This window comes from Nerophis lumbriciformis, linkage group LG02 (genome assembly GCF_033978685.3).
Source record: "Nerophis lumbriciformis linkage group LG02, RoL_Nlum_v2.1, whole genome shotgun sequence".
Taxonomy (NCBI): domain Eukaryota; kingdom Metazoa; phylum Chordata; class Actinopteri; order Syngnathiformes; family Syngnathidae; genus Nerophis; species Nerophis lumbriciformis.
The window spans coordinates 20279358-20305409 of NC_084549.2; the positions used below are offsets into that span (position 1 = coordinate 20279358).

Sequence of the window (26052 nt, forward strand, 5' to 3'; positions counted from 1 at the left end):
ATATTTTATAGGTGAAATTACATATTCTCCCACGGCACACCAGACTGTAACATCCATCCATCCATCCATCCATTTTCTACCGCTTATTCCCTTCGGGGTCGCGGGGGGCGCTGGAACCTATCTCAGCTACAATCGGGTGGAAGGCGGGGTACACCCTGGACAAGTCGTCACCTCATCATAGGGCCAACACAGATAGACAGGAACATAAACAGCATAATAGACCACCATGGGGCCAAAGAAAGTGCAAGTCGGAGCACTTTGATAAAAAGGTGAGAAACACTATTGGATTTAAGAAAACTGGCTTTAACGAAGACTCTTGTTGACAGAGACAGCAATGAGTATGTAGTTCTGCTTATTTTCTGCAGGTAAAACCTTATTACCATATTTTCTGGACCATAGGGCGCACCGGATTATAAGGCGCATTGCCGATGAGCGGGTCTATTCAGGTCTTTTTTCGTACAAAAGGCGCACCGGATTATAAGGCGCATTAAAGTGGTCATATTATGATTTTTTTCTAAATTTAAAAATTTCCTTGTGGTCTATATAACATGTAATGGTGGTTCTTTGGTCAAGATTATGTTTTACAGACCATCTTCAAGTCGCTTTCTGACAGTCGCTTCAGGATGCGCCGTTTTGTGGGCGGTCTTATTTACGTGGCTCACCTTCGACAGCGTCTTTTCCCCGTTATCTTTTTTGTGCAAGGACGGGAGTCAAAGAAGTGTCAAAACATGGCGCTAACTGTTTTAATGACATTCAGACTTTACTTAAATAAACAACGGAGCAGCATCTCCTCATCCGTGGCTCACTAGTGCAACAACACCGGAAATGTGTCACGTGAAAAACCGTCCGACCGGAACTGTCTAATAACTAAAGTTTCGTGGGTGTATTATGTAAACCCACCACAGTGATAGTTTTTAGCGCTTCCATATGGAGATATAAGTAAGAACTTTACACTACTTTATATTAGAAATGGCAACAGCAGAGGATGAATGTCCCATAGTAAAAAGATAGTGAAAAAGAAGCTTATCAACTATGGCATCGTCACGGACTACAGTGGCGGAAATGCGCAAATTTTCAGGACTTATGCAGGTTCCAGAAGGTAAGAACAGTTGGTTTTGCATAATATTGTGAAACAAAACGCCAGACAGTCTGTTAATGGGTGCCATTTTGCGCTCCTTATACAAACACCATAGTAATACTTGTATCTCTGACTACGGTAGCCGTAATGGGCCGACAATCCATCAAGCGGTGTGGCTTCAAAGTCATACTAAAACATTTTGACCGATTTTTGAGTGCCGTGTGTAATGTTCTTTTATTTTCAATGGAACATTTAAAGTTTTGGTGTTGTTTACTGGCGTAATGTTGAGGTCTACACTTATCTCTTATGTATGACTGGTCACACTTATCATTACACCATGTACCAAATAAAATTGCTTCAAGGTCGGTAAGCACAACCAGAGTTATTCCGTAAATTACAACGTTTTAAAAAAAAAAATGGAAGGATTTTAAGTGCGCCTTATAGTCCGAAAAATATAATATTTTTGTTTGTCTGAAATAGATTAATTTGATTTACATATTTTTTTAATGGGAACATTATGGAGTTTTGTACCATTCGGTCTCTTTAGACCTTTTGGAACGGACTACCAACAAAAATGTCCAACTTTTCCAAATTCTTACATTCTGCTTTATGAATATTTTGATGTTTTTCCACTGCACAATACAGCCTCAGATCAACTACATTTGTAGCTGTACTGCGGGAAAATGAACGCATCACTAATGTTGGCTAGAGTAAGCAGACACACCATGGTGGCGGCATCATGGTCTGGGGCAGTATTAGTGCTGCCAGCACTGGGTAGCTACGGTTAATTGAGGGAAACATAGATCCCAAAATGTACTTTGACACGATGAAGCAAAGCTTAATCCCCTCCCCTGGGAAACTGGACCACGTGGCAGTTTTCCAACATGAGGAGCCCAAACACACCTCCAAGATGACAAGTGAGGACGCTGAAAGTGATGGAGTGACAAAGTATGTCTACAGACTTGAACACAATTGGTCAAAGCCGGTTGGGCATCCTCATGCAGAAAGCAAGAAGGAAGATGAGGATGTCTAACATCAACAGCACATGTCAGTGATGTCATCGTGGAAGCGTGGAGGAAGATTCCAGTAACCTGTGCAGCTCCGATCACTTCCATGTCCAAGAGGATTAAGGCAGTGCTGTATAAAAACAGTGCTTACAATGAATATTCACACCTTAAATACAATTTGCTCCCTTGTATTTCCTGCTATTTAGACAATAATAGCTGTGTGTTGAGTCATTTTAAGTGGTTCATATATATCAGGTGTATCCAAAATATAGCCAGCAGGTCAAATGCGACCCGCCTGGGTCTTCAGTCTGGCCTGCAAGACGTCATAAATTAAATAAGAAATCCGTCCGCAGTGTCGTGTCTCGAGTTTAATTTCAAATATCTGACAATCTAATTGCGTGTGTTTGAATCCACGTTAGTAATATAGTTCAATGACCATACATTTTATTATGGTTAAGGAGTACAGCGTTGATTTATATGAGCCAATCAAAACAACCTTTCCCGCTCATGGTGCAAATCAACTATAGCCAACACCATACTTGCCAACCCTCCCGGATTTTCCGGGAGACTCCTGAAATTCAGCGCCTCTCCCGAAAACCTCCCGGGACAAATTTTCTCCCGAAAATCTCCCGAAATTCAGGCGGAGCTGGAGGCCAGGCCCCCTCCAGCTCCATGCGGACCTGAGTGACGTGTTGACAGCCTGTTCTCACGTCTGCTTTCCCACAATACAAACAGCATGCCTGCCCAATCACATTATAACTGTAGAATGATCGAGGGCGAGTTCTTGGTTTCTTATGTGGGTTTATTGTTTGGCAGTTTCATTAACGTCCTCCCAGCGCGGCAACAACACACAACAACAGCAGTCAAGTTTTTGTCTACCGTAAAGCAGTTCGTCTGCCGTAAACAGCAATGTTGTGACACTTTTAAACAAGACAATACTGCCATCTACTGTACATGCATATGTGACCCACCCATAATGTGTTACATTTTTGTGTTGATTTATTTATTTTATTTTGTGGTTTGAATTCGTTTTTGGAGCTGTCATTACACATTTATCAGTATTCACATTGGTCAGTAGGAGGCAGTAGGGCGTTTCTTCCCAATTGAATGCTATCACCTGCAGACCAAAAGTGTCTTGTCATTCTGATGAGAGCGACCAGTCTGTGAACAATTGAAACGTCCTGTGTGCTTTTTCCTTCTGTATAACAGGTTAGTTTTGGTGAATCAACTCACTGAATAATATCCATGTGATCTTTATAAGTTTAAGTACACATTCTGATGGTGGAGCCTAACTCTAAAGTGTTTGTGAGTTGTAGTTTGTATTTGTGAATTAATCCAGTGCACAGCTGCAGTAATCAATACAAAATGGCGACGTGAGTACGCAATGTTTATATAGGAACTTCTGATCCTAATTCAGACTCCCAAATTAGAGCTCCCGTTTTCTTACTGATTTTATAATGTATATTTGTATAATGTGTGTGTTCTGAAATAGTGACAGAGAATAGAACAAGGATGGACAATTCAACCCTTAACTCAACAATGAGTAGAGGAGTGTTATGTGTGTGTATATGTGTGAATAAATGAACACTGAAATTCAAGTATTTATTTTATTTATATATATATATATATATATATATATATATATATATATATATATATATATATATATATATATATATATATATATATATATATATAATAAAATAAATATATATATATATATATATATATATATATATATATAGCTAGAATTCACTGAAAGTCAAGTATTTCTTATACATATATATATATATATATATATATATATATATATATATATATATATATCTTAACCACGCTCCCAACCACGCCCCCCGCCCCACCCCCGACCACGCCCCCCACCCCCCACCTCCCGAAATCGGAGATCTCAAGGTTGGCAAGTATGGCCAACACAGAAAGTCAATACACATGGTTGCACATAACACACCTACTGCTCATTAAAAAACGTTCAATGCACTGTACATAATATAAAAATACAACCATATAAATCCATGCATGATGGGTCATATGCAAAACACTCTCTCCACACTTTGCAATGTTTGGCGCATTTTAGCTGCTTGACAGTTCTGATTGCAAATCTTTATAAGGAGGTCGTCATGGAAGTAAACAAGGTAGACATACTCTCAATATTCAATGTTTTATCGTTTATACTTAATATAGCTTGATTAAATCAATGCAAACCGAAGAGTCTCTGGTCATTTCCTGATAATATTGTGAATCCTACATTCTTTATTTTTGTATAAATGTCTGTTGTTACATCACAATCAACACACTGTTGTGTGAAAAAAAAAAAGCATTGTTGTGTGTCTGTGTGCGCGCACGCTCATACATATGACAGTGTAATGGAGATTACCCTCGAAAATTGGGCTTTATCGTAGGTTGTGTTGTATGGTAGGACATTAATATGCAGATGTAAATCACTGCGATTGCCGAATACATGTAAAAACTGCTGCGTAAACTTGAGCGCACATGCACTCTGAAAGAAAAAGCATACAGTTGGAAGAAAAAAATACTACAAAAAACAATCAAAGTTAGTGTACTGATTTAGATACCAAATGTATTTAGAATATCTTATTAATCAAATTACATTTAATATCTATTGCACTACAATAACTTCAGAACTGTATAAATATATATGGAGTATTGTATATATATATATATATATATATATATATATATATATATATATATATATATATATATATATATATATATATATATATATATATATACATATATATATATATATATATATATACATATATATATATATATATATATATATATATATATATTTATATATATTTATATATATACTGTATATGAAAATGTTATGTGTGTGTATGTACATTTATATGTACACGTGTGTGTGTGTATATATATATATATATATATATATATATATATATATATATATATATATATATATATATATATATATATATATACCGTATTTTTCGGACTATAAGTCGCACCGAAGTATAAGTCGCACCTGCCGAAAATGCATAATAAAGAAGGAAAAAAACATATATAAGTCTCACTGGAGCCCGGCCAAACTATGAAAAAAACTGCGACTTATAGTCCGAAAAATAAGGTGTATATATATATATATATATATATATATATATATATATGTATATATATATATATATATATATATATATATATATACACATCTATTTATATATATATACACATATATACTGTATATATATATATATATATATATATATATATATATATATATTTATATATACACACACACACACACATATATATATATATATATATATATATATATATATATATATATATATATATATATATATATATATATATATATATATATATATATATATATATATATATATATAGACACTGGGCTAAAAAATGTTAGCCCAATGCGGCCCCCAGGTAAAAAAAAAAGTTTCGACTCCCCTGATATATATCCCCTGTTCCATGATGGCACCAGAGCCAACGTAAACAGATGTAACCAGACGGAAAAAATAAGCTAGTGGTGCCTCATTTTGGTACTAAATGACTGCAGACTCAGCCACCCGGAACAAATGCTTGGCAGTGATGAAGATGACAACTTGTTGGATGGGTATCTCTACAGTACAATGGAATCTTGATTTACAAACCCCCTCATTGTACAAGCTTTTTAATTTACGAACCACAGACCGAATAAAAATATGCTTTGGTGTGTAAATCGTGTCTAAGTGTACCAACCTTTCATCCACTCATTTTGTGCTTTGCAGCCCAGCCAATTTGTGCCTAGCAGCAAGCCCATTTTGGGCGGGCTTTTAGATCTCTGCTGCACATTGTTTGTCAGCTCAGCAGTGTTGCTGTTAGCTGCTGTGCTCAGTGTTTATTGTGAGATTTTTTAGAAAAATGTTTCTCGTTTTCTAGCTCAATGTGAGTCCAAAGAAAACAATGGCCATGTGCTATGTGAAACAATCAGGAGGCATCCACAGCGTTGTCGATACTGCCTCTCCCTCCCTTCCACTGCTCCCCAAGAAGATTAACCAACAAGTTAAAGTGGATTTTTTTTTTATATTCCTAATTAGATCATTAATTAATTGTAGTGACCTGGCTGTTAAGGTTAGAAAGTTTTGTGATTTCGAACTATAAGTGCTCCACAGAACTACTGACAGTGTGGGTGATTGTTTGGCAGGAGGGCAGCATACGAGGAAGACAATTGTTGATAGATAGTTGATTCATCACCCCTTTGTTATGTTTGTTGGATATACAGTACTATACCGTTTATATTGTATTCAAAGTAGAGATGTCCAATAATATTGGCCTGCCAATATTATCGGCCGATAAAAGCTTTAAAATGTAATATCAGAAATTATCGGTATCGTTTTTTTTATTATCGGTATCGTTTTTTAAATTTTTTAATTTTTTTATTAAATCAACATAAAAAACACAAGATACACTTACAATTAGTGCACCAACCCAAAAAAACTCCCTTCCCCATTTACACAAAAGGGTTGTTTCTTTATGTTATCAATATTCTGGTTCCTACATTATATATCAATATAGATCAATACAGTCTGCAAGGGATACAATCCGTAAGCACACATGATTGTGCGTGCTGCTGATCCACTTATAGTATTAACCTTTAACAGTTAATTTTACTAATTTTCATTAATTACTAGTTTCTATGTAACTGTTTTTATATTGTTTTACTTTCTTTTTTATTCAAGAAAATATTTTTAATTTATTTATCTTATTTTATTTTATTAATTTTTAAAAAAAAGGACCTTATCTTCACCATACCTAGTTGTCCAAATTAGGCATTATAATGTGTTAATTCCACGACTGTATATATCAGTATCGGTTGATATCGGTATCGGTAATTAAAGAGTTGGACAATATGGGAATATCGGATATCGGCAAAAAGCCATTATCGGACATCCCTAATTCAAATTGTACAAACTTTTACTAAAATATAGACTTTTGTTAAAGCTGCAATCCATTATTTATGTTTACATGGTTACTTATGGAGAAATGTTCTTTACTATACAATCTTTTATATTTACAAACCCTATTCAAAAAACAATTACATTTGTAAATCGAGGTTCCACTGTCATGTCTCTTGCTAATTTATAATAAAGTGGTTGTGGTTACAAATCAATACTAAGTAAAGCCAAATAGGTATTATGCAGTGGTAAAAGGCATCCATTCACCAGGTAAACAATATTTGCACTAGCTGTATGTAGGGATGCAGTGTATTGATAATTGATGTATTTGATGTAATTAAAGTAGCAAAAAAAGATTGATTGATTTGTCATTTAGAGTTGCTGAGCACATCGTTCAGGTTTCTGTACGGTTTTAAAATAAATACTGTATTCTTAAGTAACGTTTGTTTTGTTTTGTATGCAATCTTTCATATGACATTGTTATTCAAATAAAGATTACAAAAATGTAAACAATGGTAACAGTCATAACTGCCATAAACCGAGTAGGCAGGAAGTGACGTTATCTTCATGCATGATCGTGTCTTCCTGGACCAGGACCGATCATGTAGTGACAAGAGCCACCGACGTATATGTGTTGTGTTATTATATGTGGATTACTGGATCGCTTAGAGCAGTGGTCCCCAACCACCGGGCCGCGGCCCGGTACCGGTCCGTGGATCGATTGGTACTCGGGCCACACAAGAAATTAAAAAAAATAAAAATAAATAAATAAATAAAAAAAAATATATATTTTTTTTTTTTTTTTATTAAATCAACATAAAAAACACAAGATACACTTACAATTAGTGCACCAACCCAAAAAAACTCCCTCCCCCATTTACACTCATTCACACTCATTCGCACAAAAGGGTTGTTTCTTTCTGTTATTAATATTTCTGGTTCCTACATTATATATCAATATAGATCAATACAGTCTGCAGGGATACAGTCCGTAAGCACACATGATTGTATTTTTTTATGACCAAAAGAAAAAAAAAAGACAAAATACCATAACCCCCACACCCCGGTCCGTGGGACAAATTTTCAAGCGTTGACCGGTCCGCAGTTACAAAAAGGTTGGGGACCACTGGCTTAGAGCAGTGTTTTTCACCCACTGTGCCGCGGCTAGTGTGCCGTGAGATACAGTCTGGTGTGTCGTGGGAGATTATCTAATTTCACCTCTTTGGGGTAAAAAATATTTTTTGCAAACCAGTAATTATAGTCTGCAAATGATGTGTTGTTGTTGAGTGTCGGTGCTGTCTAGAGCTCGGCAGAGTAACCGTGTAATACTCTTCCATATCAGTAGGTGGCAGCAGGTAGCTAATTGCTTTGTAGATGTTAGGAACAGCGGGAGGCAGCGTGCAGGTAAAAAGGTGTCTAATGCTTAAACCAAAAACAAACAAAAGGAGAGTGCCCTTAAGAAAAGGCATTGAAGCTTAGGGAAGGCTATGCAGAACGAAACTAAAACTGAACTGGCTACAAAGTAAACAAAAACAGAATGCTGGACGACAGCAAAGACTTACTGTGGAGCAAAGATGGCGTCCACGATGTACATCCGAACATGACAATCGACAATGTCCCCGCGAAGAAGGATAAAAACAAAGTAGATGCGGGAAATATCGTTCAAAGGAAGACATGAAACTGCTACAGGAAAATACCAAAAAAATAGAAAAAGCCACCAAAGACAAGAACTAAACCACTAAACACGTGAAATCAGCAAAAAACTCCAAATAAGTCACGGCGTGATGTGACAGGTGGTGACAGTACACCTACTTTGAGACAAGAGCTATATTGATGCATGCTTGGTTATGGTTTAAAGTCATATCCAACAATTGCCACAACGACTTTTTACTGTCAACTGAATTTCGTTGTTTAATGATTTCTGCTGGTGGTGTGCCTCCGGATTTTGTCGACACGAAAAATGTGCCTTGGCTCAAAAAAGGTTGAAAATCACTGGCTTAGAGGATGGGCAGGTTGATGAAGTGCGGTTGTGCATTCACTTCAAACTGACACTTAATCCTATTAGCGTGCGTGACTTTGGGGACGAGGGGGAAACATTGTTGTTACCAATTTTTGTGGGGTATTGCTTCCTTATTTGTGATTATTCCAAGCCGAGTATTATCTAGTGCGGTCATGCGTTCACTTCAAACTGACACTTAATCCTATTAGCGTGCGTGACTTTGGGGAACGAGGGGGAAATATTGTTGCGTTACCAATTTTTGTGTGGTGTTGCTTCCTTATTTGTGATTATTCCAAGCCGAGTATTATCTACCCGTGCGAAGCAGCGGCACTTGACTTGAATGTGACAGCGCGTCATAATGAATACAAAAGTATCATTAGTCCAGAATCTTAAAGGTCTTCCGAACCGACCAAGTTAGGAACTGGTGTCAAAACATACTGTATGTGACGATGAAATACAAAGAATACAAACCCGCGAACTGGAATATCTCGCTCTTTGGCACTCTTGACAACCTCTTCAAACCTTAGCATGCTTTCTTCAATAGAGCAATTAATGTTTTTCACGCTGAAGGTCTCAGACGCCGACCCAAACACTGCAATTTCAGTAGCGCCAGCTGCAACCTTTAGCAGAAGAAACATTTCAAACACAAAGTAAGGAGAAAAATTTCAGTTAACAGGTATTTTCTATGGGATTCACTAAATAAATCATGACTTAATTACAGCAGGGGTTCTTTACCTATTTCACCTCAGGGCCACTCTTTTCCACTAGGGGCTCAGGGCCCACTAAAATATGAACACTGAATTAGAAATCTTACTCTTGATTTAAATCGTATTTAATATTTATATATAACAGGATAAACTTTGTCAAATGATATGAAAGCATGTGTTAATCTCAAATATTATTATTGAGGTCAGGCTGGTTACAAAAATAAATACTATTTAACTATACTGCAGAATGGACTCATAAACTGATAACAAAAAATTATATGCAATTACACCGTGTTAAATAAATATAGTCCAACTAAATTAAGAATAACTAATGATAATATATATGTTTCTTAAATAAACTGTCTATACAATACAAGTTAAATAAAACAACAGCTTCACCACTTTAGTCATAATTTTTGCATTTAAGAAACTTCTCTATGACTTTTGCTTCAGACTTCTTCTGTTTGTTTGCTGTTATCATTACTGCCACTAGTGGTGGAAAAGTATATTACAACAGAGTGCCGCTGCGGCCCATACGGACCACAGCTGAGAATCAGATATTTTTTGATGACCCTCTGGAGCGGGGGTCAGCAACCCGCGGCTCTAGAGCCGCATGCAGCTCTTTAGCGCCTCCCTAGTGGCTCCCTGGACCTCTTTCAGAGATGTGTGAAAATGGAAAAAGAAGAAAAAAAAAAAAAGTTTGTTCGTGAGATCGACAGGCGGATCGGTGCGGCATCTTCAGTAATGCGGACGCTGTATCGATCCGTTGTGGTGAAGAAGGAGCTGAGCCGGAAGGCAAAGCTCTCAATTTACCGGTCGATCTACGTTCCCATCCTTACCTATGGTCATGAGCTTTGGGTTATGACCGAAAGGACAAGATCACGGGTACAGGCGGCCGAAATTAGTTTCCTCCTCCGGGTGGCGGGGCTCTCCCTTAGAGATAGAGTGAGAAGCTCTGCAATCCGGGGGGAGCTCAAAGTAAAGCCACTGCTCCTCCACATCGAGAGGAGCCAGATGAGGTGGTTCGGGCATCTGGTCAGGATGCCACCCAAACGCCTCCCTCGGGAGGTGTTTAGGGCACGTCCAACCGGTAGGAGGCCATGGGGAAGACCCAGGACACGTTGGGAAGACTATGTCTCCCGGCTGGCCTGGGAACGCCTCGGGATCCCCCGGGAGGAGCTGGACGAAGTGGCTGGGGAGAGGAAAGTCTGGGCTTCCCTGCTTAGGCTGCTGCCCCCGCGACCCGACCTCGGATAAGCGGAAGAAGATGGATGGATGGATGGATGTTTTAATATATTTTCTGTAGGAGACCAAACATGACACAAACCTTCCTAATTGTTAGAAATCCCACTGTTTACGTTATACATGCTTCACTGATGAGAGTATTTGGCAATCACCGTTTTATCCTACTAATTTCAACGATCCTTGAACTCATCGTAGTTTGTTTACATGTACAACTTTCTCCAAAAGACGTGTTTTATGCCACTTCTTCTTTGTCTCATTTTGTCCACCAAACGTTTTATGCTGTGCGTGAATACACAAAAGTGAGCTTTGTTGATTTTATTGATTTGCTGGAGTGCTTATCAGGCATATTTGGTCAATCCATGACTGCAAGCTAATCGATGCTAACATGCTATTTAGGCTAGTTGTATGTACATATTGCATCGTTATGCCTTGTTTGTAGGCATATTTGAGCTCATTCAATTTCCTTTAGTTATGTCCTCTGTGTATTTAATTTATATGTGCACGTCTCATGACACATTATCTGTACGTAATATTGGCTGCATTTCTCATAGTTGTGCGCCATGTTGTTCCAGACCACAGCAAACGTTGCCCAGCTTGCAAAGATTGTAATAAATCCATTAGAAAAAGACAGCCTACCGTTTCCTTAAACTTGGACACACACAGTGGCTACTCAGTGGCCTAATGGTTAGAGTGTCCACCCTGATATCGGTAGGTTGTGAGTTCAAACCCCGGCTGAGTCATACCAAAGACTATAAAAATGGGACCCATGACCTCCCTGCTTGGCACTCAGCATCAAGGGTTGGAATTGGGGGTTAAATCACCAAAAATGATTCCCGGGCGCGGCACCGCTGCTGCCCACTGCTCCCCTCACCTCCCAGGGGGTGAACAAGGGGATGGGTCAAATGCAGAGGACAAAATTTCACCACACCCAGTGTGTGTGTGACAATCATTGGTACTTTAACTTTAACATCTGTACCTTTTGGCCATTCTAAACCAGTAATTTCCAGAAGTTATCTAATCCTGTGAGAAGCCTCCATTTTACTAATGATGTCCAATGTTGCAAAAGTGTGCAGAATAAAAATTAAAATACAACATTTCTCTCAACAAAGATTTGTGTCTGGAGAGGAGGCTACGCCGGATAGTTGAACCTCGGATTCAGGAGGAACAGTGTGGTTTTTGTCCCGGTCGTGGAACTGTGGACCAGCTCTATACTCTCGACAGGGTCCTTGAGGGTGTATGGGAGTTTGCCCAACCAGTCTGCATGTGTTTTGTGGACTTGGAGAAGGCATTCGACCGTGTCCCTCGGGAAGTCCTGTGGGGAGTGCTCAGAGAGTATGGGGTATCGGACTGTCTGATTGTGGCAGTCCGCTCCCTGTATGATCAGTGCCAGAGCTTGGTCCGCATTGCCGGCAGTAAGTCGGACACGTTTCCAGTGAGTGTTGGACTCCGCCAAGGCTGCCCTTTGTCACCGATTCTGTTCATAACTTTTATGGACAGAATTTCTAGGCGCAGTCAAGGCGTTGAGGGGATCTGGTTTGGTGGCTGCAGGATTAGGTCTCTGCTTTTTGCAGATGATGTGGTCCTGATGGCTTCATCTGGCCAGGATCTTCAGTTCTCGCTGGATCGGTTCGCAGCCGAGTGTGAAGCGACTGGGATGAGAATCAGCACCTCCAAGTCCGAGTCCATGGTTCTCGCCCGGAAAAGGGTGGAGTGCCATCTCCGGGTTGGGGAGGAGATCTTGCCCCAAGTGGAGGAGTTCAAGTACCTCGGAGTCTTGTTCACGAGTGAGGGAAGAGTGGATCGTGAGATCGACAGGCGGATCGGTGCGGCGTCTTCAGTAATGCGGACGCTGTATCGATCCGTTGTGGTGAAGAAGGAGCTGAGCCGGAAGGCAAAGCTCTCAATTTACCGGTCGATCTACGTTCCCATCCTCACCTATGGTCATGAGCTTTGGGTTATGACCGAAAGGACAAGATCACGGGTACAAGCGGCCGAAATGAGTTTCCTCCGCCGGGTGGCGGGGCTCTCCCTTAGAGATAGGGTGAGAAGCTCTGCCATCCGGGGGGAGCTCAAAGTAAAGCCGCTGTTCCTCCACATCGAGAGGAGCCAGATGAGGTGGTTCGGGCATCTGGTCAGGATGCCACCCGAACGCCTCCCTAGGGAGGTGTTTAGGGCACGTCCGACCGGTAGGAGGCCGCGGGGAAGACCCAGGACACGTTGGGAAGACTATGTCTCCCGGCTGGCCTGGGAACGCCTCGGGGTCCCACAGGAAGAGCTGGACGAAGTGGCTGGGGAGAGGGAAGTCTGGGCTTCCCTGCTTAGGCTGCTGCCCCCGCGACCCGACCTCAGATAAGCGGAAGAAGATGGATGGATTTATGGAAGATTTGTGTCAGCGTTTTATAGTACGCTAATATAGCTAATTTAGACACTTGCATCATGTGTTGCTTTCAGTATAAAACTTATATAAGGCTTCACATTTTTTGCGGCTCCAGACAGATTTTTATTTCTTTTTTGTATTTTTGGTCCAATTTGGCGCTTTTAACATTTTGGGTTGCCGACCCCTGCTATGGGGCATGCTCGCGGCCCATTGCCCTATGGTTAAGAAACACTGACTTACCGCATCCTGAAAGCCTTGCATGTTGGGTGTCAATACTGGGTACTGAACACGAGGCACTCTCTGGATCCCTGTGAGAACTTCCGTGTGGTCAGCCATCTGAACAAAAAGAGAAAAACATATGAGGTATAAAAATAAACCCATAAGGTCAACACAACTTGTTCTTGAAAATACATCATTCCAAGTCGAGCCTTTCACGTCCCTGCACAGGCCATTAAGGGCGAAGTTACTTGATGTCATATTTCCGTGAAAAGAGCAAAAAACATGTTCGAATGTCCTTAAAAATAGCAATGCAATTTACGACAGGAAGGGTAGTATTTCTGAATGTTAAAATAATCTTAGGGGGGGAAACATCTGCGGCGATGCAGGTAGCCCACAGTAGTTGTTCGGCTTTGTAAATCACTCGTCTCTGTTTAACTGCGCACAAAGTGGAGTTAATACCTGCGGTATCCACTTTGAGGAGACAAAGCTGGTGGCCTCGATCACACGCAGGCCTGATCCCGAGAGCATGTCTATCAGCTGGATTTTCACCTCTGTCCGAACAATTTCCTGGGGGAGCAATAAAAAAAAACAACCAAACAGCTCTTTGTGGATTTGAATCCATGCAAGTTGGGAGGTACAACATGTCTGAATGTACGATTTTTTCTTTCTTTTTTTTTTTTTTTTTTTTTACTGGACATTGCGGTGGAATCTTCACCTAAAAAAAAAAAAAAAAAGTGCTGGCATGCAATGAGGAATGATTCTACTGTGACATGCTAAGCAGAGTAAACGAAGCCAGAAGCCATGTCCCTTCCCCTCTTGGATTTCAAAGAAAATGTAAAACATATGCTACGGTAATTATGGCGCACAAGCCATATGTTGAGCGTGTTTTATGTAGGAAAGACAGAAACATTCAGGGGGAAAATAGTAGTTTTGAAGGTATGATTAAGCATAGCAGCAGGACAGCATACATAAATATAAATTATGTCGGGTTTTTTTACCTTTTCATTTTGAAGACCATCTCTGGGCCCTACTTCAACAATCTTGACAAACTGGGGATACTCTGAAGCAGTCTGGGAAAGACGAATACAACACAAGAATTCATATTTGTGCTTGGAAGTCACCAAAAAATGCATAACGGTCACAGAACCATAAAAGTGCCAAGCATTAGCATGGGAACCAGAGAGATGTTCACACACTGGGAAAAGATAGAGAGAATCCCCCCCACAAGAGCCACAGGGGAAATTTCTGTGTTTGGCAGCAAAAACTGCAATCATCGTCGTCGTGAACATGCAAATGAACACTTAAACAAACCATCTAATGTACAGTTTGTCTTGACTGGCTGCATTTACTGTAACTCCGGTGGCAAGAACGATCAAACATGAGCGTGAAAATGGGATTATAAATTTAGCATCCTGTTGGCATAGTGCAGTCCTAATTTTAGTTGAGTTAAGAAGTCTAGTCCATGTATACAAAGTTTGAATAAACATGTAAAGATAAACATTTTGATATAATATACAACAGTGGATTAAAGTAAAATCCATCCATCCATTTTCTTCTGCTTATCCGAGGTCGGGTCGCGGGGGCAGCAGCCTAAGCAGAGAAGCCCAGACTTCCCTCTCCCCAGCCACTTCGTCCAGCTCCTCCCGGGGTATCCCGAGGCGTTCCCAGGCCACCCGGTAGACATAGTCTTCCCAACGAGTCCTGGGTCTTCCCCGTGACCTCCTGCCCGTCGGACATGCCCTAAACACCTCCTTAGGTAGGCGTTCGGATGGCATCCTCAGCAGATGCCTGAACCACCTCATCTGGCTCCTCTTGATGTGTCATCCAGGAGTACCTCCTGGATGACAGAGCCTCTCACCCTATCTCTAAGGGAGAGCCCCGCCACCCGGCGGAGGAAACTCATTTCGGACGCTTGTACCCGTGATCTGGTCCTTTCGGTCACAACCCAAAGCTCATGACCATAGGTGAGGATGGAAACGTAGCTCAACCGGTAAATTGAGAGCTTTGCCTTCCGGCTCAGCTCCTTCTTCACCACAACGGGTCGATTCATTACTGAAGACGCCGCACCGATCCGCCTGTTAAAGTAAAATAAACAACACCATTTACATATTCCAGGCCCACTCTGAGGCTAATTTGTTTGCTAACCGGTCGGCCAAATTAGCATTAAAAATGTCACGGCGCTTGCGCAACCCCTCATGCCGTCTGCTGCAAGCTCGACTGGCACCTCCACTAGAAGCGCACCTGGAACTAATGAGGACAGACAGCATAAAGACCAGCGGACCTGAAGATCCAGTGCCGGAACATAGTCCACTCCTCATAGTAAGCATCCCGTCTCTGGCTTCCCTCCTGCGTACTTGCTCTCTCTCTGTGCCTTCCCTGTTCCCGTGTCTTATGTTCTGTGTTTCCTGCAGTGCTTCCCCTGTTTCCCGTGATCGAGCTGTGTGCCTCGACTTCCTTCGGACTGCCTCCCTCATTCCTCGACCCCAGGTTGGACACGGACCTCGTTGCTTCTCTCCAGCCCCAGACCGCTTGCTTGCCCATGGACTGCCTTCTCGCCTTGCCCCTTTGGTCTGACGAAGGATTCATCCAACACGCACTTACAACAAACTCTGGTAACATTTACATTATTAATTCTGCACATCGTCTTGCACCATTCACTTAGAGTAGCATACACACCCTACCACTTCATCATCTGGTTCAATAAACCTATTGAACTGATCCCTGCCGTTGTGTCCTCTCCTTCCCCCGCCATACGTTACAAAAACTACTCCAAACTAGTTTTGCTACTCATCTTTAAAAACTAGATTATGCCTTACTTCAAAAGATAATTCTCATCATTGCGTTTGTAATCCAAATTAGAAAATGTAAGGTTATATTAATATGCAGCCGTGATATAAGCAGCTGGAAATTAGCTTAGCAAAACAAACTGGACTTGAGACTCTTTTTTTAAATGTTAGCATATACACTCTGATTTAATTCAATAATAACACAAATTAACTGCGATAGTTTTAACACAGTGGCCTGTTCTTTATAGCTGAGCAGAGCAAAGCTAATTATAATATAAAGTTTATATGGAGGTGATAGCTTAGCATAGCAATGCCAACTGTATATAGTACATTTATATGAAGGTAATAGCTTACTTAGCATAACAATGCTAATTAGGCATATTACATTTAATAATAGTGTAGTATAACAATGCTAATTATACTTCTTTTTTTTTATTGGTCCTGTCCAGCGACTCAGGCAAATCATATTGTTGACGTAGATGTCCATAAATCCTGGACATATTTACTTTACAAAAGAGAAGTGTGGGATACTTCTGTGGTTGCCTTATTTGTATTTGACTTTATTAAATGGATTTATATTAATGTTTGGCGCAGCCGGACCGGAACAGGAAGGGATAGAAAGAGGGGGAAAAAAGAAGCCATATGCGGGGACAAGAAGGGGATAACACAGAGAGACAACAACCACAATAACAACCACAACAACATCAACAACAGAACAGCATCAGCAAATACGATATGTACAAATATGATACGGAAAGTGATAGTGAATACTAATTATACATAAAACATTTATATAGAGGTAATAGCTTAGCATAGCAATGCTAATTGTATATTTTAAATGCAGACTATATGATGGTAATAGCTTAGCATATCAATGCTAATCGTATATTTTACATTTATATGGCTGTAATAGCTTAGCATAGCAATGCTAATTGTATATTTTATATTTATATGGCTGTAATAGCTTAGCATAGCAATGCTAATTGTATATTTTACATTTATATGGCTGTAATAGCTTAGCATAGCAATGCCAAGTGTACATATTGCGTTTATATGGAGGTGATAGCTTAGGATACCAATGTTAATTTTTAAAACATTTTATACAGGTAAGTAGCAACTTAGCATACCAATGCTAATCGTACATATTACATGTTATATGGAGGTAATAGCTTACCACAGGAATGCTCATTGTACATTTTCCTTTCACATGGCGGTAATAGGTTAGCTGAGCAACGTTAATTGTATATATTACATTTTATTTGGAGGATAATAGCTTAGCATAGGAATGCTAACTGTACATTTAACTTGTATACGGAAGTAATATCTTAGCATAGCGATGCTAATTGTACATTTTCCTTTTACATGCATGTAAAAGGTTAGCAATTCTAATTATACATAAAACATGTATACAGAGGTAATAGCTTAGCATAGCAATGCTAATTGTATATTTTAAATGCAGACTATATGATGGAAATAGCTTAGCATAGCAATGCTAATTGTATATTTTAAATTTATATGGCTATAATAGCTTAGCATTGCAATGCCAAGTGTACATATTACAGTTGTATGGCGGTGATAGCTTAGCACACCAATGTTGATTTAAAACATTTTTATACAGGTAAGTAGCAAGTTAGCATACCAATGCTAATCGTACATATTACATTTTATATGAAGGTAATAGCTTACCACAGGAATGCTCATTGTACAATTTCCTTTCACGTGGCGGTAATAGGTTAGCTGAGCAACGTTAATTGTATATATTACATTTTATTTGGAGGATAATAGCTTAGCATAGGAATGCTAACTGTACATTTAACTTGTATACAGAAGTAATATCTTAGCATAGCGATGCTAATTGTACATTTGCCTTTTACACGGTTGTAAAAGGTTAGCAATTCTAATTATACATAAAACATGTATACAGAGGTAATAGCTTAGCATAGCAATGCTAATTGTATATTTTAAATGCAGACTCTATGATGGTAATAGCTCAACATAGCAATGGTAATTGTATATTTTTAAATTTATATGGCTGTAATAGCTTAGCATTGCAATGCCAAGTGTACATATTACATTTATATGGAGGTGATAGTTTAGCATACCAATGTTAATTTATACATGTTTTATACAGGTAAGTAGCAACTTAGCATACCAATGCTAAAGGTACATATTACATTTTATATGGAGGTAATGGCTTACCACAGGAATGCTAATTGTACATTTTCCTTTTATATGGCGGTAATAGGTTAGCAGAGCAACGTTAATTGTATATATTACATTTTATATGGAAGATAATAGCTTAGCATTGGAATGCTAACTGTACATTTTACTTTTATATGGAGGTAATAGCTTAGCATAGCGATGCTAATTTTACATTTTCCTTTTACATGGATGTAAAAGGTTAGCAATTCTAATTATACTAAAACATTTATACAGAGGTAATAGCTTAGCATATCAATGCTAAATGTATATTTTAAATGCAGATTCTATGATGGTAATAGCTCAGCATAGCAAAGCTAATTGTATATTTTAAATGTATATGACTGTAATAGCTTACCATTGCAATGCCAAGTGTACATATAACATTTATATGGCGGTGATAGCTTAGCACACCAATGTTATTTTTTATATTTTGTATACAGGTAAGTAGCAACTTAGCATACCAATGCTAATGGTACATATTACATTTTATATGGAGGTAATAACTTACCACAGAAATGCAAATTGTACATGTTCCTATTATGGAGGATAATAGCTTAGCATAGGAATGCTAACTGTGCATTTTACTTTTATTTGGAGGTAGTAACTTAGCATAGCGATGCTAATTGTACATTTTCCTTTAACATGGATGTAATATGTTAGCAGAGCAACGTTAATGGTGCATATTAAGTTTATATGGCGGTAATAGCTTAGCATACCAATGCTAATTGTACATTTTCCTTTTACATGGAGGTAATAGTTTAGCATAGTGCTAGTTGTAAACACCAAATTAAAAAATATATATATTTTACATCAGTCATGAGTGGTAATGATCTGTTTAGGCCGCTTGGTAAACATTTAATAGTCAAGTCAATGAACTAAAACATCATTCTTTTATACAAAGCAGAAGTACAAAGAGAGTGATGTTACATAAGCAGCATCAGAGCGTCAGCATCATGACGAGATCATGTGAGGCGTGGAAAGCGTGAGAAAAGGACACCCACCTCTCCGTCCAGCAGCCAGTGTTTTATCCATGGATAATCCTGGGTGAGTTGCTCAAAGCTCAGGCAATGCTTCACCGTGGCGGGTAGGTTCCCCATCCGCAGGCTGGCTGTACGCGATGGGACGAAGGCCCCCCTCGCCTGTTGTTGTGTCCTAGCTAATGTAGCTAATGGAGGGCATGTGGGCCCGCATGATGTAAGGTGTTACCAAGACGGGATTAGAGGAGGCTGCTGCTGACTGGGGAGGATGACTCAGCAGTTGCCATGGCAGCCACATCCCAGTTAAGGGGTGGGAGGGGATTTTTTTATGAAGCAAAAACCACAAAATGCAACAACAAGACATGCTGACCAGTGGACGTTTTCTTTGAATTAATTGTTTTAAGTCCACTGCTTCGTTTCACCCAGCAGAGATGCTGTCTAAACAATTGTGTATACAGTGGTGCCTCAACTTGACAGTACACCTACTTAAGAGCATTTTGAGATAAGAGCTACCGTATTTTTCGGAGTATAAATCGCTCCAGAGTATAAGTCGCACCGGCCGAAAATGCAAAATAAAGAAGGAAAAAAACATATATAAGTCGCACTGGAGCAGGCGTGCTCACACTTTTTCTGCAGGCGAGCTACTTTTCAATTGATCAAGTCGTGGGGATCTACCTCATTCATATATATAATTTATATTTACTTATTTATGAAATATATGTTTTTGTTAACAAGTTAAAGGTGTTTAATGATAATGCAAGCATGTTTAACACATATAGTTAATATTGTTAATAAATTAAAGGTGTTTAATGATAATACAAGTATGTTTAATACATATAGTTAATATTGTTAACAAGTTAAAGGTGTTTAATGATAATACAAGCATGTTTAACACATATAGTTAATATTGTTAATAAGTTAAAGGTGTTTAAATTTTACAAGCATGTTTAACACATATAGTTAATATTGTTAACAACTTAAAGGTGTTTAAAGATAATACAAGCATGTTTAACACATATAGTTAATATTGTTAACAAGTTAAAGGTGTTTAAAGATAAAACAAGCATGTTTAACACATATAGATTCCTTTCTTTCATGAAGACAAGAATATAAATTGGTATTATTACCTGATTCTGATGACTTGCATTGATTGGAATCAGACAGTGGTGCTGATAACGTCCGCATTTTCGAATGGAGGAGAAAAAAAGTCCTCCTTTCTGTACAATACCACATGAAAGTGGTTGGTTTTTGGCATCTTATTTGTCCATCTTCCGTACTCCTTTGTATACACTTTACAAGAAATACATTGTCGGCAAACTCCATAGCTTGCTAGCATGTGCACGCCAGCTTTCTGAGACTCTTATTTTGTTAGCGCAACTGTGCAGTCGGTCTTTGGAGTTTTGACAACAGGTTTCTCGCCTTCCAGTCGGTAATTTTAATGAGCTGGCAGCAGCCAGCGTCATCTCAGAAGACCCTCGGGTGCCGTGAATGTCAATCAAGTGACGAAAGTGACGTCATAGTGAAGATTTATGATCGCTCATTTTTAGGACTATTTTTTTTAATGCCTGGCTGGTGATCGACTGACACACCCTCCGCGATCGACCGGTAGCTCGCGATCGACGTAATGAGCACCCCTGCACTGGAGTATAAGTCGCATTTTTTGGGGAAATGTATTTGATAAGACCCAACACCAAGAATAGACATTTGAAAGGCAATTTAAAATAAATAAAGAATAGTGAACAACAGGCTGAATAAGTGTACGTTATATGACGCATAAATAACCAACTGAGAACGTGCTTGGTATGTTAACGTAACATATTATGGTAAGAGTCATTCAAATAACTATAACATATAGAACATGCTATACGTTTACCAAACAATCTGTCACTCCTAATCGCTAAATCCCATGAAATCTTATACGTCTAGTCTCTTACGTGAATGAGCTAAATAATATTATTTTATATTTTACGGTAATGTGTTAATAATTTCACACATAAGTTGCTCCTGAGTATAAGTCGCACCCGCAGCCAAACTATTAAAAAAAACTGCGACATATAGTCCGAAAAATACGGTAATTGTTTTGTTTTAACCTGTGTGTGGTGTTCGGGTCTGTGGGACCCGTTTTCATTTTTTATTAAAAGAAAAATTATACAATTAATTAATTTTTTAAACTGAGACTCACTGACTTTGGCTCATTTTCTGTGAAGAACATATATCAGAATACATATTTAATGACCACACACCATACACCCCCCCCTACACATTTCTATTACATATAAGATGTCCGGGTCCACTGGACCTGGGGCTAATAGAAGTGTGGAAATTGATGTTCTGTGTACCACACGCACCCACACACACACACACACACACACACACACACACACACACACACTCACACACAGAGCAGGCCTAGACAGGAGGAGGACAGAGTGTAGGTACACAGAACATCAGAGGGTCAAATGTGCGAGAAAATGAGAGCAGACAGTGTTCACAAACAATGTTGCAACCTTGTGTGGGAACCGCAGGTGCAGAAACAGAAAAAGAAGAAGCTCTGTGGGATGCAGAAACTGGGAGAGAAATTTTTCGTGCAACGTTCATATTGTTGTTACTCAGCCAGCATTTGTGGGTCTGATGGACCCGTTGCATTTTGTGGCTTTTAATGCCTCACAATCAAACACTTTTATGTTAAAAATACTGCACAGATGTTTACCTTATTCCAATAAACATCTGTTCAGTGTTTTAACGAAGAAGTGTTTGATTGTGAGGCATTAAAAGCCACAAAATGCAACGGGTCCATCAGACCCACAAACGCTGGCTGAGAAACAACAATATGAACATTACACAAGGGTTAAGTTGCAAGCAAAAATGTCACAGCGAAACCTGCCTAAAACATCTGGTCTTACTCGCTATCGTCAGCTTATAGCTGGAGATCGACACAACTTTTTCAACCATGGGAAGGCAGAAAGTGAGTGTGAAGGACAGAGGAATAAGTGGATTATATTTATTGATTTTTTTAAATCAGCCAACTTGGCGAAGCAATTTGAGGGTATAACTGCCGGTCTGCGCCATCCTTAAGCGGAAGGTGACTTATGTCAGCGTAGAATGTTAAAATAATATCCAAATGGACATTTATCCATGAAAATATGTAAATGCTGCTTATGGTGTGTTTGACGGAGAAGCGACTGGAAGGAGATACCATAGTCCACTCTCCAAGGTAAATGTAGTACATTATTATTGCAATACTTCATTAAACTACTGTAGTTGTCAGTAGTACATTCTATTGTATTGTTTAATATAAAATTTCCTTTCTAAATGTTTTCTTTTTAAATGAAAAAAATTAATACATTGATTTTAATTTACAAAACCCAAAACTAGTGAAGTTGGCACGTTGCGTAATTCGTAAATAAAAGCAGAATACAATGATTTGCACATCCTTTTCAACTTATATTCAATTGAATAGACTGCAAAGACAACATATTTAATGTTTGAACTGAAAAACAAAAATTTTGCAAATAATCATTAACTTAGAATTTAATAGCAGATCTTGGTGGTAGTCGCAAATATTCAAACTTGTGGACTCGTGGACTCGTCAGACCACCGAACACTTACACTTTGCATCAGTCCATCTTATATGAGCTCGGGCCCATCGAAGCTGGCGGCGTTTCTGGGTGTTGTTGATAAATGGCTTTCGCTTTGCATAGTAGAGTTTTAACTTGCACTTACAGATGTAGCGACAAACTGTAGTTACTGACCGTGGTTTTCTGATTACTGACCGTGGTTTTCTGAAGTGTTCCTGAGCCCATGTGGTGATATCCTTTACACACCGGTGTCGCTTTCTGATGCAGTACCGCCTGAGGGATCGAAGGTCACGGCCATTCAATGTCGGTTTTCAGCCTTGTTGCTTACTTGCAGTGATTTCCCCAGATTCTCCCAACCTTTTGATGATATTATGGACCGTAGATGGTGAAATCCCTAAATTCCTTGCAATAGCTGGCTGAAAAATTTTGTTCTTAAACAATTTGCCCATGTATTTGTTCACAAAGTGGTGACCCTCTCCCCATCCTTGTTTGTGAATGACTGAGCATTTCATGGAAGTTGCTTTTATACCCAATCATGGCACCCACTTGTTACCAATTAGCCTGTTCACCTGTGGGATGTTCCAACTAAGTGTTTGATGAGCATTCCTCAACTTCCTCAGTCTTTTTTGCCACAACATGTTGCAGGCATCAAATTCCAAATGATTTGCAAAAAATAACAACGTTTTCCAGTTCGAATGTTAAGTATCTTGTCTTTGCAGTCTATTCAATTGAATATAGGTTGAAAAGGATTTGCAAATCATTGTATTCTGTTTTTATTTACGATTAACACAACGTGCCAACTTCTCTGCTCTGTCATTGAACCATTTCAGCTCATGAGTTGAGGTACTACTAGAAGGACAAGTGGTAGAAAATGGATGGATGTATTGCTGTGACCTTTGGACCTTTTTCCAATTACGGATCAAGGTACGTTTCCGAGTATTAAAAATTCACTTTGGAGCCGTGGCATATGCCTGTGTACACATTAATCAAAAAAATGATCATTATTGGAATATGAATTATTTTTTGCATATGCTCATTGCTTAAATCGCAGAGGATTGAGCGATTTGTTTGGGCAATGACGTCCAACGAAGGCTTTAGTTGGGGTGATGGTGACTCAAATGTATTGATAGTGTAGGTACCCTTGAATATGTAAATATTTTGGTGTGCATCAATGGGCTAAAGTACTGACACAGTTCAATCAAACTTTCGTTGTATAGCACTTTTCATATAAAATGTAGCACAAAGTCCTTACATTTAAAAACATAAAAAAAGAAACAAACAAAAAACAGTGCCTTCAGCCCTCATTACATATGCGCAGGTTAAACCAGTCAAACCACACCACCACCTTAAACCCCCTTACCCCTCTACCACACACCTGCACACATAATTTTAAAAAAAAGCATATAGAAACATGTGGCTTAAATGGGACAAAATCAAATAAATAAATCATTATTCAAATAATTACTTAAAAGTGTCATTAATAACTTAGAATTGGAATTAAATACTTAAATGTGTTATTAAAATGTGTCATTAAAGTTAAAGTTGAAGTACCAATGATTGTCACACACAAAGTGTGGTGAAATTTGTCCTCTGCATTTGACCCATCCCCTTGTACACCCCCTGGGAGGTGAGGGGAGCATTGGGCAGCAGCGGTGGCCGCGCTCGGGATCTTTGGTATGACTCGGCTGGGGTTTGAACTCACAAATTCAATTACTTAATTAGAATAAATTGTTTTAATGTTTCATGATTCAACAATTTATTTAATGATCTTATGATTTAATGATTTATTTGATTATGTTATGGTCTATTTAATTATTTCATGTTATTTTCTTATTTCACAATTTATACAATTATTTAATTATTTAAATATGTATTGAATTACATCATTGGTGATTAATTATTTCATGATCAAAATCATATTTCACAATGAAATGATATCATTATTTAATTATTTCATAAACATGCTTATTCAGAAAGCTACTGTATGTTTTTTTTTCTACTTTCTCATGCACTCCAAACCATTATTAAAGCCCCAAAATTGAATTGTTGTATGTAATGAGCTTTAATAATTGTTTTATTATTTTCTAATTATTGCTTGTGTCACACCTTGGTGACTCTTTTGGACTTATAATTTTCTTATTCTCTCTGTTGTGTGTTTTTTAGTTCATGTCCTGTTTATTACTTATTTTATATCTTCACTTCCTTGTGCCGTACACAGGCGTCCACAACTGCTGCCTGATTGACAACCAGGACACACCTGCACCCGGTTGCCAAACAGTCCAGCATCCTTTGAACTTCCTTAAAAATGCCTCTTGCTTTAAACCAAAGAAATTCTGTGTCTTGTGCCCTAATTAGGTGCCCTTTTGTGTGAGTTCTTTTTTTCATGTTGTGTTTCCCACTATGTTTTCTTTTGTTGTATTAAAGAAGATTTTTTTCACTCACCTTCTGTCTACCATCTGCTGCATCGTGGGGGTCACGTCACTAAAGCTACCTCCCCCAGCTCATGGCAGCTTGCTTTCAATTAATACCACTTTGTGGTTTAGGTGAATAAACACCTCTGCTATAATTAGAGTAATGTTTTACTTTTAATTTTCCACCTGTGCCCGAGACATTGAAATTTTAGGTGAACTTGTAAAAAAAAAAAAAGGTGCACTTTTTACGGTGTTCACAAATCATCTCCAAATGCTTTATTACCTGTCTAAATATTGATTGCCTTCTCCAGAATGGGAAGCGTTTAATTTACTGCGAGATGAAATAACACGATCAGGTGAACACGTTCTGGTTGGAAATGGAGGGGCTTCGACGGAAACAAGCCGCGTTGATTGATCCCCCGTGACCTGAACAGTTGAGCGAGGTTTCCCATTGCCAGACGTGCCACCGCTGCCAATGTCAACTGCATGGTGTAATAAAATC

General features: G+C 38.9%; 1 protein-coding gene and 2 long non-coding RNA genes across 8 annotated transcripts in view; 2 read left to right on the forward strand and 1 right to left on the reverse strand.

Moving 5' to 3' along the window:
* Positions 1 to 25612, reverse strand: part of hmgcll1 (3-hydroxymethyl-3-methylglutaryl-CoA lyase like 1) — a 73892-nt gene extending 48280 nt beyond the window's left edge. For 2 of the 6 annotated variants that reach the window (XM_061957398.2, XM_061957363.1), the window contains exons 1-5: positions 19586 to 19801; positions 14595 to 14666; positions 14056 to 14163; positions 13618 to 13713; positions 9520 to 9668 (exon numbers count right to left, since the gene is read on the reverse strand). In XM_061957398.2, the coding sequence (XP_061813382.1) occupies positions 9520 to 9668; positions 13618 to 13713; positions 14056 to 14163; positions 14595 to 14666; positions 19586 to 19681 (521 nt within the window). In that variant the 5' untranslated portion in view covers positions 19682 to 19801. The other 4 variants (XM_061957663.1, XM_061957509.1, XM_061957438.1 and 1 more) reach the window with 4 other exon arrangements.
* LOC133604504 (uncharacterized) overlaps positions 19536 to 26052 on the forward strand; it is a 145383-nt gene continuing 138866 nt past the window's right edge. Inside the window, exon 1 of the long non-coding RNA XR_009815093.1 lies at positions 19536 to 19628. This is a non-coding gene — a long non-coding RNA (uncharacterized lncRNA). The remainder of the gene's footprint in view (positions 19629 to 26052) is intronic.
* Positions 23779 to 25581, forward strand: LOC133604553 (uncharacterized). Its single transcript, XR_009815094.1, has 2 exons — positions 23779 to 24063; positions 25358 to 25581. It is a non-coding gene; the product is annotated as an uncharacterized lncRNA (long non-coding RNA).